Source organism: Gobio gobio (genome assembly GCF_949357685.1).
Source record: "Gobio gobio genome assembly, chromosome: 15".
In the NCBI taxonomy this organism is placed as follows: Eukaryota; Metazoa; Chordata; class Actinopteri; order Cypriniformes; family Gobionidae; genus Gobio; species Gobio gobio.
Genome location: NC_137108.1, coordinates 26,708,390 through 26,721,036, shown reverse-complemented (window position 1 = coordinate 26,721,036; position 12,647 = coordinate 26,708,390). Strand labels below are relative to the sequence as shown.

Below are 12,647 nucleotides of genomic sequence, written 5' to 3'. Positions count from 1 at the left end.
AGATGAAGGACACGGACAAGACCGCTTTCCTGGACGCGCCCATTTCGCCTTCAGGATTGTTTGGTTCCGCCGTGGTTGGGTTCACGGAGCGCTTCACTGAGGCACAGAAAGCTTCGCAGGCAATGCGACATTTCCTGCCCAAGCGTTCCAGCTCCTCCGCTAGCCGTCAAGCTAAAGCTGGACCAGCCCAGCCCACCAAGGCGCCGCCTTCAGCTCGCCAGCCTCATGCGGCTTCCAAGTCCGGTCAGCGTTCCCGCTCTACGAGCCGCAGCAGACCGCCGGAGCGTCGAGGTCCACGACCCAGCAATGTGTCGAAACCTGAGCCTCCGAAGCCGTCCTAGCCAGAGGTATGAAGAGAAGGCGGATAGTGCCCGCTTCGGCCGGTGCACCGCCTCGCTCTCTTCCAAAACGTTCCCCAGCTCCCTTCAAGGCGGCTGGGAACGCCACATTCACAGCCAACGAGCCCGCAAGCAAGCGCGCTCGCCTGTACACAAACGCCGTTTTCACGGCGACCCATATGAGTCACAAAAAGAGCTTTTTCTCTGTAGGCAGTGTGCCAGCATTAAAGCATGTACCCCTACACTCAAGCACTCCCCCATGTTCCCCAGCCCCCTGCACTCAGGTGGCTGGAAACATTATTCTCACAGTCAACGAGCCCGCACTCAAGCGCGCTCGCCTGTACAAAAGCACCAATCCTCTATGTCCCCCGGCCCCCTGCACTCAGGCGGCGGGAAACAATTCCCTCATAAGCGCCAGCTTAGCGCAAGGTTATCGGGCCACCGAGTCCCTGTTACTCAGCGACTCGCCCCACAGATTAATTCAGCCCCTGGCTTCGAAGGCCGAGGCCTGGCGGGCCATTCCCGGCATTTCGAAATGGGTGTTGAACATAATAGAACGAGGTTACTCGCAACAGTTTGCTCGCAGACCACCGCGCTTTCGCGCCGTGGAAGAGACAACGGTGAGAAGCGACAAAAGTCACGTGCTTCGAACCGAGATATCAAAACTGTTAATAAAGGGAGCGGTAGAAGCCGTACACCCCTCACAGAGCGAGTCAGGCTTTTACAGCCGTTACTTCCTTGTACCAAAAAAGGACGGTGGTCTAAGACCCATCCTAGACCTCAGAGATTTGAACAAAGCCCTTATGAAGCGCCCGTTCAGAATGTTGAGAATGAAACAAATCCTCGCGCACATTCGCCCGGGAGATTGGTTTTTCACTGTGGATCTAGAGGATGCCTATTTTCACATACAAATAGCCCCCCATCACAGGCCATTCTTGAGATTCGCCTTCGAGGGGAAAGCATACCAATACAAGGTGCTACCTTTTGGTCTATCTCTAGCCCCTCGCACGTTTACAAAGTGCATGGAAGCGGCGCTAACCCCGCTGAGGCTTCAGGGAATGAGAATTCTCAACTATCTCGACGACTGGCTTATAATAGCTCAGTCAGAGATACAGTTATTAAACCACAGATCTTGGCTTCTCAACCATTTACAATGCTTGGGACTCAGAATCAACGTGGCAAAGAGTTTATTGTCTCCCACACAGAAAGTTTCGTTTCTGGGAACAGTATTGGACTCACTGCAGATGAGCGCGCGGCTGACGTCACAGCGCGCGCTCTCTGTTCGGAACCGAGCGGTTTCCCTCAGGTCCGGTGCACACATTCCTCTCAAACACTTTCAGAGGATGTTGGGTTTCATGGCCTCGGCGGCGCCAGTTCTCAGACTGGGTCTGTTGCACATGCGCCCCCTACAGCACTGGCTGAATCGCCGCGTTCCAGCTCACGCATGGCTTTCGGGCCGATTGCAAATCAAGGTAGACCACAGCTGTGTGTTAGCTCTGGCTCCTTGGAAAAATCCCGTCTGGTACAAGACGGGTGTGAGTTTGGGCACTGTTACGAAGTGGAAAGTTATCTCGACAGATGCATCCAACCTAGGTTGGGGAGCCCTTCACGAGGGCAGGCCGATCTCCGGTCTCTGGTCAGACTCGGAGAAAAGCCTTCATATAAACTGTCTAGAGATGAAAGCGGTCACGATATCGCTAAGAGCTTTCCTTCCGTACATAAAAACCACCATGTCCTGATCCGAACGGACAGCAGGTCGGTGGTAGCCTATATAAATCGCCAAGGCGGTCTGAGATCTATCGATCTGCACTCAATGGCGGAAGAAGCCCTAATATGGGCAGAGCACAATCTGAGCTCGCTAAGAGCGACTCACGTGCCAGGCATTCTGAATTTGGGTCCGGACATGCTGTCCAGGGGCAAAGTGTCCCCGGCAGAGTGGTCTCTTCACCCAAATATAATTCAGATAATTTGGGGCAAGTTTGGAGAGGCAAAAGTGGATCTTTTCGCCTCACAAGACAATGCTCAATGCCGAATATATTTCTCCAAGCACGAGGATGCGTTGGCCCACGAATGGCCCAACCTTCCCCTTTATGCGTTTCCCCCAATCTCAATGTTACCTCAGGTCATAGAGAGGATCAGGGAGAGCAAATGCGCTGTGCTTTTAATAGCCCCGCTTTGGAGAAATCAACCTTGGTTCTCACTACTGAGTCAGATGTCAGATACAGCTCCGTGGCCGATCCCGCTGAGGAGAGACCTCCTCATGCAGGCGGAACGGCAGATCTGGCATCCCCGTCCCGATCTATGGGCGCTTCATGTTTGGCCCATCAACGGGTACATGAGAACCTTTCTGAAAGCGTAATGACTACTATTACTGAAGCTAGAGCCCCCACAACTAGGCGGCTCTATTCAGGCAAATGGTCAGTCTTTTCAGACTGGTGTAAAGCGCGAAGTCTGACCCCACATGATTGTGCAGTGTCAGAGGTGCTTACATTTTTACAAGAGCTTCTGGACGCGGGTCGCTCCCCCTCCACGCTCAAAGTTTATGTGGCTGCTATAGCAGCGTATCACATTCAAGTGAACGGACTGTCACTAGGGAAGAGCGATTGTTCGCTTCCTTAAAGGGGCTAGAAGGCTTCACCCACCTCGCCCCCCTTCAGTCCCTATATGGGACCTGTCCACGGTCCTGGATGCCATGAAGAGCTCTGCATTTGAGCCTCTGCATTCTGTGAGCTTAAAGCTCCTGTCACTTAAGACTGCTTTTCTGCTAGCGATTGCATCAGTTAAGCGAGTGGGTGATCTGCACGCGCTCTCTGTGAGCGCCTCGTGTCTGGAATTTGGGCCAAACGACTCCAAAGTCGTCCTCAAACCAAGACATGGATATGTACCTAAAGTGCTTTCAACTCCGTTCAGAGCACAGGTCATTTCACTTTCGGCACTTTCATCACAGTCAGATGAAATAGATGCTAATTTGCTCTGTCCTGTCAGAGCGCTGAGAATATACATAGAGCGTTCCGCTGCTTACAGGCAAACTGAACAGCTCTTTGTATGCTTTGGCGGACGCACCCGAGGGTGCGCGGTTACAAAGCAGACCCTGTCACGGTGGATAGTGGATGCTATCTCACTGGCCTATGAGTCTAAAGATCTCAGTTGCCCCTTAGGCATTAAAGCCCATTCTACTAGAGGCATGGCCTCTTCGTGGGCTTGGTCTACTGGCATTTCTCTGAATGATATCTGTGCGGCGGCAGGCTGGGCCTCCCCGTCCACTTTTATCAGATTCTATAATTTAGATGTTCCGGCTTTACAAGCTGGGCTTCTTGCTGTATGAACAGATTTAACCCCTTATGGCTCGATAAGTCCGGCCTGGGTTGAATATTGTTAAGTTATAAGCATATTCCTTATATGGCCCGAAGTATCTGGCCACTCATTATTCCTGACCCGATTATGTCCGGTCTATACTTATTGCACGAATATCGTGTTCATTCTCATGAGGGCCCGACTCAAGGTCTGGCCCATTCTGAATTATTGATATCATACTACGGGCCCACCTAGGTTGGCCTGGGTTTGGTGTCGTCGGCTTTAGAGCCGTTAAGCAAGCACGGCGTTTTGCATTGGTCCCCCATAGCGTTTTAGCAAAACGCAATACGAGAGTACTCTCGTAAGGGAACGTTTCGGTTACTAACGTAACCTCGGTTCCCTAAGATGAGGGAACGAGTATTGCGTTTTGCTTGCCGTGCTTGCTCACTTGCTCAGGAGTCGCTTCAGTCGATTAACCTGACTAACCTTGCGAGAGTGGGTCTTATATACCCTAGGCTATGCAAATTATGTTGCCCCTTGTGGCGGGAGTTTGGAAGGACCTGATTGGTCCGTCCCGCCCCACGGTCTCGCTATAGGTTGCTGCAGTTGCAGCGGCACAGCCAATCAGCACGCAGCTGCTTCCTGCTGAGAGTTGTGCAGCTGCACTGCGTATAAAAGGTATTTTTGGATAAAAATTTGCTTCAATATCTCGAGGAAAGGAATTCCCCCATAGCGTTTTAGCAAAACGCAATACTCGTTCCCTCATCTTAGGGAACCGAGGTTACGTTAGTAACCGAAACGTTTCTCTCCATACTTAATCACTGCTCCCAATTACTTTGTTAACAATTAACAGCGTTTTTATGCTGATTTCAGTGCTTTGCTTTTGGATATTTCAGTCTTTTTATCTTTTGAAACCTCTCTTTTGCTCTCTATCTGGCAGAATGTCCAAACAAGGTTAGTCTTGAAAGTGAGATTTGCTCTATGCAGGACAGATCTAGTTGTTCCACCTTCCAGATTGAAATGATGATATTTAAACTTTAGAGAATGCACCATATTATTCATCAGGCGTGTCATCAAAATCATTAAATGAAATAGACACACATTTGGATGGCAATTGAGGTGTTAAAATACCTCTGAAGTATGAAACTTTTCTCTTTTTATTTACTAAATAAACAGCTTTACTGGTTTCTCTTTTAAGCACTTACACTACACTGTACAACTTTACATCAATATTACGACCGAATGATTAAAGAATTATGAACAAACAAATCGTTTTCCCTCACACAATCTGTGATCTTACACCTATTGCACAACCTACCACACACAAAACTGACATGGATATTTCAAATTGTGCTCATATATGTATTCAGTCATACTTAGGTCAGTTGTGTGCTACATATTCAGGCCATTGACAACTGTAACACACATACAGTTAAACACATAGGGGTAAAATCACTTATTAGCAGGTTCCTTTTCATTGATGAGATTTTTTTACTCTTAGAAAGTCCCACATAGAATGTGGCTGTTGTCAGTTGCTATTAAAAACTTTGTTATTAAAGTGAAAGTAAAAGAATAGTGCTTATACAAAAGTTGCTTGTTAGTCCTGTTTTTGTTTGATCCACAGGTGATCTAAAATTACACATCCAACTCACCCATTCAATGTTTTTATGCACTACTGCGTGCTTGTGTAGTGTGCGTGCCAGTGTGAGATCACAAGATTATATGTTGATTTATGTATGAATGTTGCATTCCTTAAACACTGCCTTCACACTGGCATCATAAGTGAATTAAACCATAGAATATTTCACTTGTTTATATATATATATATATATATATATATATATATATATATATATATATATATATATATATATATATATATATATATATATATATATATATATATATATATATCCTACACTGTTAGACTTTACCGCAATTTTACAGTTACTTACCGCAAAAAAGCCCAGTAAAATACCATTTATATTATTTACGGTTAGCTACTGTAATATGCACTGCATTGTGGGTATTTTTAATGAAATTTACAGTAACTTACTGTATATGGGAATTTGCAGTATTTTACTGTTTACGTAAAAGCAGTAGTGCTACTGTAAACAAAGAATACACACACACACACACACTGGATGTTTAAAAGTTAAATAAAAACATGTGGATGGAAGGATGTAAAATTAGTTCTTTGTGGGAGACAAAGAAGTAATTTTTATATTTAGTATTTTCTCCTACCCTTTTCACATTTTCGGGTTTCTCAGAGCGGAAGTCGTCATGGTTGGGTTAAATTGTATAGTGGTGAATGAGAGAATACAATAATTATATATTTTTTGTGTGCCCAATTGCTCAAATAGCAAAAGAAAAACTCCACAATAGTGATTTCACAACTTTCAAAAAGAGGAAAAAATAGAGTATAGAATAAATAGAGTAAAGTATTAGTGTTATAAATGTATTTCGAATTCGCCTCATAGGAGGAGCTTCTGCCAGCGGCTCGTCTCGTTGAGAAATGACTGACATGGGCTGTGTTTACACGTCTTTTTGTGTTAAAACTGTTAATGTGTGACAAAACGTAGTTTTAAGACTTTTTCAGTCGGTAATGTAGTTGTTTAAAGCTCAAATCTGTGGTTTATTTATAAGAAGAGTGCCTATTTTAACATTTTATCTGGCGTTTTCGGAGATGTGAGCTCCAGTGAGTCAGCGGCGTTCAGCGCTTGTTTACCCGGCGAGAGTAGACTTTCCTCGGCCAGTCCTTCTGACGTCTGCCGCTGGCTCTGATGTCTCTGTGGCGTCTCCAGCTATAATTAGTCTTGTGGAGATTTAACGGCCCATATTTGCTCTCATGGATCTATAATTTGTTCCCTGGCAAATCGTTTAGGCTGAGGGCAAAGTGAAGTTTCATTACTTGTTTATTTTTCGGCTATAAATGTACGTTGCAAAATAAAATGACGGATCATGAGATATAAAATGCTAACGGTAGGCTACACACACACACACACACACACACACACACACACACACACACACACACACGCACACGCACACGCACACGCACACGCACACACACACACACACACACACACACACACACACACACCTACTGTTAGCATTTTATTTCTCATGATCCGTAATTTTATTTTATTTATTATTATTTTAATGCCAGAGTAATACCAGTACAAGTGTGGTGATATAAATGTAATTTTTAAATGTTTAAAAAATATATTTATAAACTTTGCTTACACCTCACACAATTTAAATTGTTTACTCGCGTGCCAAGCCCGCGCAAATGAGGTTTGTGTCGAGTGCGCGCATAACGGACGTCCCTGCCTGTGGAATGGATCGGATCGCCAGACACCAGCTGCGAGCTTTCCTGAGGTAAGAAGTTTTTATTTGACAAATTTATCACAAATGTCTTTGATACTTTTAAAACGTAAACCAATATCCATTAAATATAGCTACATACATGAAGAAAGTAAATAATAATATCGAATTGCTATTACGACAGTCTCGGGGAACTGTTCGTTTTCCTCAAGAACCGCTTTCATAACCCATTAAATTTGCATACAATTGACTAACTGTTACCTGCATTGTACATTATGTACCAAATGTTGTATTTACGCGAACAATGGTTTCCGTCTTTTCACGGCCAGTTATAGTTACATATTTTCGTTGACAGTTAAATGTGTGTGACGCCATTTGAAGTAACGTTAGCGCCTGAGCGGTGTCAAAGGCTGTCTCGCGCGCCCGCACTCTCTCTCTCTCTCTCTCTCTCTCTCTCTCTCTCTCTCTCTCTCTCTCTCTCTCTCTCTCTCTCTCTCTCTCTCTCTCTCTCTCTCTCTCCTTATTTATTATATTATTTCATATGAATTCATTTTTACATGCCACTGTAGGCTCTATTATTGTCTTCTCTCTTTTTTCAGTGTTGATAGTCATTTGATTGTGTAAGTGGTCAATCTAGCAGTCATTCTATATCTGTGAATTATCATGTGCATAACATTTAGGCACCATTAGTCAATAAACATTAATGAAAATTTCTTCTTTTTCTCTCTTGTGTCAACAGGAGCTAACAACACCCCAGAAAGAGCCACAGCACTGAGCATCTTTGGCTTTGTAAGTATATATTTTGACTAACATTATGTGATTAACGTCTTTTAATGCATAACATTTTATTATTTCAAAAATACTTGTTGCCTACATTTCCTACTTGGCATCTATTTGTTATCTTGTTGTGACTGTTTAGTCTCATGTGGGATATGTCACTGCATAACATGACAAAGTAATTAAAAATGATTCATTGTATGCACTTAAAAATTTGTGTAACACTTTACAATACGGTTCATTAGTTAACTACATTAGTTAACATTAACTAATAATGAACTGCACTTATAAAGCATTTATTTATCTTTGTTAATGTTAATTTCAACATTTACTAATGCATTATTAAAATATTGCTAACATTAGTTAATGCATAGTTAACAGCTGGATTTTTATGAACTAACGTTAACAAAGATTAACTAATGCTGAACAGAGGTGTTGTTCATGGTTAGTTCATGTTAACTAATGCATTAAAGGGTTAGTTCACCCAAAAATGAAAATTCTGTCATTAATTACTCACCCTCATGTCGTTGGACACCCGTAAGACCTCCGTTCATATTCGGAACACAAATGAAGATATTTTAGTGTAAAGCTGATGCTGAGAAAGGCTTCAGATAGGCCTCCATTGGCATTCAGTACATTGACACTTCCAATATCCATGAAAGGCACTTAAAACGTCGTTACAAAGTCCATCTCACCACAGTTACCCCTTTTCCACCAAAGCAGAGCCAGAGCTAGATCGGAGCCAGAGCCTAGTTTCAAATCGGTTCTTTGTGTTTCCACACCGAAAGCACCACCTCGGAGCCAGGAAAAGTGGTTCTTAAGTAGCACCAAAACATTGCTGGGCTAGAACAGGGCTAGAAGTAAGAACCGCCTACGTCAGCGGCTGGGGGCGGGGTTACCATGACCAACAAGACCACAAACTTGTGACCGCCATTTTTGAATTAGCAGCTAACGCTAAACACAACAATGGACGCGCTTAGACAAAAGCAACAGTGGTCCGAGGAGGAAATTAGCTGCTTTTTAGCACTCTGGTCCTCTGCAGAAGTCCAGAGTAAACTAGACGGGGCTTCACGGACGAAACCAGTTTTACAGCAGATCCAGCGGGACATGGCTACAGCGGGGTTCGACAGGAACATCGTCCAGATAAGCAACAAACTGAAAAAACTAAAAAAAGACTACAGGGACCAAAAAAAGGATCTCGGTAGAAGCGGCAATGGTCGCCCACGCCGAAACCCCCATTTCGACGTCCTCGACTCGGTCCTCTGCGATCGACCGGCATGCCAGGTCACTGGGGCACTGAATTCGGCGACAATAGTGCTCGAGGCCATGGCGGATGATTCACTGCAGCAAAGTTGCAATGATCCTGGTAAGTTCTGTTTTTACAATATTTTACTTGTTCCCAGTCAGTTGTGTTTTTAGATGTTTAGCAAGGTACTAATTACTCATATTAGTGTTTGCAATGTTGATAGCTAGGATAGTTGTATCTGTGATTTCATTGTTTAAAGTATCAGCAGAACCGTGTATAAAAAACAGTGGACAAAAAAAGTGTTTTTTATTGATGCACTGTCTTGTTTTTGTTTATAGAATTGTCTGCCATCAACGACGGTGATGAAACCGTCGCGTTACCGCCACCGCTGGGCTGCAGCTCTCCCACGCCGTCGTGTAGCAGTTCTGGGGATAACATTACATCTTCTGAACGGGGTAAGACTTTCTGTGCAAATGGGCACACCGTACACTATGCAAACATTCTATGTGTGTGTGTATGTATATGTAAGTGTGTGAGTGTGTGTGTGTGTATATATATATATATATATATATATATATATATATATATATATACACACACACATATACACACATGTGTATGTATGTATCTATCTAAAAGATACGGAAATAACGTTTTTTCCTTTCATTTAACTTAATGAACATCAACACAAAATGCTTTGATATGTAACATTAATTACATTAACTTGCTTTATACAATATTATGCGTAGGAAATAATATGGGACATGAGCAAAATGTGAAGTGATAGTGATGTATAATGCTATAATATAAAATAGTATTTAATCATATAGCAGATGCATACGCATATTTCCCTGCAGAATTTTTTTTTTTTTGCAATGCTATGACAACACATTGATCTGTCATCTGCTATTATTGTTTTACACAGGAAAAAGGAAGAGAGACAGCACTTCAGAACTGGTGCAGTATTTAGAAAGGGCAGATGAGAGGTTTTTGCAGCACAGCAAAGACCTGGACGATGCCTTGCGGCAGGACATGCGAGCGGACACACATTCGCTGCTTGGACTCATGGGGCGCATGGTGGCTGTAATGGAGGCACAAGTGCAAAAATGAGCGCCCAAAAATTGCACAAATGAGCGCCAAAAATTTGCACAAAGAACTGCACAAGAATTGCACATCACCAGTGTTTTTGGTTTCTTTTTATGTACACTTTTTATTTAAATTATTTACAATTTATTTACTGCACTTTACATTTTTACATTTTGCACTGTTTGATAAATATTTGTATTAGTTTTTTTTGGTTTAAATAAACATGTTTCTTAATACAAATGTCTGGTTCAGTTTTTTAATCAATGGAAGAGAATAATACATAATACAATTTATGACAGTCCAGATGTCCTTAAACACAAATGGCGGTGTTACAAAAATATGGAATTGTTGTATTGAAAGAATCACTCGTTCCCTCCGTTAAAATGCATCATTAATGCAGCTCTGACGTCGGCCCCTTCTGCGTTAGCATGCTCAGGTACTGTCTGGACAGGAGGCTGAATGTTTACAGTCCTGTCTGGGTGCTCTTCAGTGAAATTGTCACCATGTTCCTCACAAATGTTATGGAGCACACAGCAGGTCAGTGCCATCTTCTTGCTCAGCTCCAGCTTGCAGTCGTTTCTTTTTAGGAGGCACCTCCATCGTCCTTTTAATCTCCCAAAAGACATCTCCACAACCGATCGTGCACTGCTCAGCCTGTAGTTGTAGGTGTGTTGATCAGGGGTCAGTCTGCCAGTGTCAGAAAAGGGCTTCATGAGCCAATTCTGCATTGGGTACGCTGGATCACCTATCAGGTAATGTCCAACATCACAGCCAGAGATGGTCACTTTGTTTTGCCCAAGTAATTCCCCATCACTTAGGACCTCCCACAAATGTGACTGTCGGAGCACTCTGGCGTCATGCACACTCCCTGGATAGCCAACACAAACATCCCAGAAAAGACCTTTGCCATCCACAACTGCTTGCAGAACAATAGAATGCCAGCCTTTCCGATTAAAATAGTCTCGTGGATAGTCCTCTGGTGCAATTATTGGAATGTGGCTGCCATCAATTGCACCAACACACTGTGGAACTCTCCAACGATTATTAAAGAAAGTGGCCATTTCTAACAACTTGTCAGCATCAGGAAATTTCATGTGGACAGGAAGCAGCACCGTGATGACTGTGTTGCAGAATTCCTGAACACAATTAAACACAGTGCTGAGGCCTACTCCAAAAAGATGGCTGATGGTCCTGTATTCACCACCCGTGGCCAGTTTCCAGATGGCAATAGCAACACGCTTTCGGATTGGGACACACAAACGGTAGTTTGTGTTCCTTCTCCCCATGACATGCTTGACCCGACTGCAGATATACTCAAATGATGCTGGGGACACACGGAAATTCTGCATGAATTGTAACGGGGTAAAATCCGGAACAATTGTGTCCCACCAGTGGTCAGATCGTGGATATGCCCACATTACAGGTGACCTCCTCCTTGCCTTCAGCTGCAAGATTGCCTGTAAAGATAAAAAAAAAAAAAAAAGTCTCATTTATGGGCAATAGAGGGACTGTGCATTTTATATATTTTTTATATATATATATATATGTATGTATGTATATATGATATAAAAATTGGCAACAGCAGTACAATGCAATATAGGCTAAACATTAAAGCAGCAGTAAGAAAAATTAAAAATATTATATAGAATAGAACAACTGACAATGGACACATTTTTCTGCAGATTAACTACTTTTGGTTTTAATATTGTGAGTGACTTTTGCTTATAATACAGACATACTTTTACTTAGGTAAATTGCACTTCTAGTAGAGTTTTTACAAAGCAGTAAACTTCTTACACCAATGCTTAATACATTTTTATTTAACAACAATGTGATTGATTATAAGCAAAGTCGATGCTAGGATGGTAGCAACATGCTGAGGCTAAAGTTGACATCTTATTGTTAAAAATAAATGTTATGTACATACCGTTACTCTCGCCTGTAATCTCCGTCTGTACAAATTACGGCGAGCCGCACGAACACGTTGGATCCGCCGTGTTTGGATGCCGATGTAAGTCCGCAAAGCCATGAACATCAATTGCAACGCAACGTCCGCCATTGTTGATGGTGTGTTTGTGTTTGGCGCTAGCGCGCTAGCGTTGCTGGGAAAGATATGACGTATACACAGTGACGTAAGACCTGGCTCTGTTGTGGCTCTCGACTTGTGGAAAAGCAAACGGTTCTTAGAAAGCTCCACAGTCGAACCAACTAAGAACTGGGACTAGCTCTGGCTCTGAATTAGCTCTGGCTCTGCTTTGGTGGAAAAGGGGTAAGTGACTCTATAATAATTTTACGATGCGACGACAATAGTTTTTGTGCGAAAAAAAAAATCAAAATAACACCTTTATCCAACTTGTTCTCGACTTCCGTGTGTGCCTCCACGACGCATGCGCGAGAATATGACGTAGATCCGGCGTTCGGGAATCCATGAAATACACACTTAAGCCCCATTTTGAGAACTACGCCGAGACCTAAAGCACGATCAATGTAGAATTCAACATCTTAGACACGCGCTTCTTCCTCTGCTCGTAAACAAATTGCTTCTGGGTCATATGTCCGAACGCCGGATCTGCGTAATA

The 12,647-nt window shown here is 43.2% G+C and overlaps 2 protein-coding genes across 2 annotated transcripts in view; both read right to left on the bottom strand.

Moving 5' to 3' along the window:
• The window catches only part of slc50a1 (solute carrier family 50 member 1), a 214,583-nt gene that overhangs the window by 176,360 nt on the left and 25,576 nt on the right, over positions 1-12,647 (bottom strand). The window lies entirely within an intron of this gene.
• LOC307139212 (uncharacterized protein) lies at positions 10,431-11,486 on the bottom strand (the record flags this gene model as incomplete). The annotated part of the gene is made up of 1 exon (XM_079838104.1): positions 10,431-11,486. One exon carries the CDS (start codon positions 11,484-11,486, stop codon positions 10,431-10,433), a length of 1,056 nt encoding a protein of 351 aa, XP_079694230.1.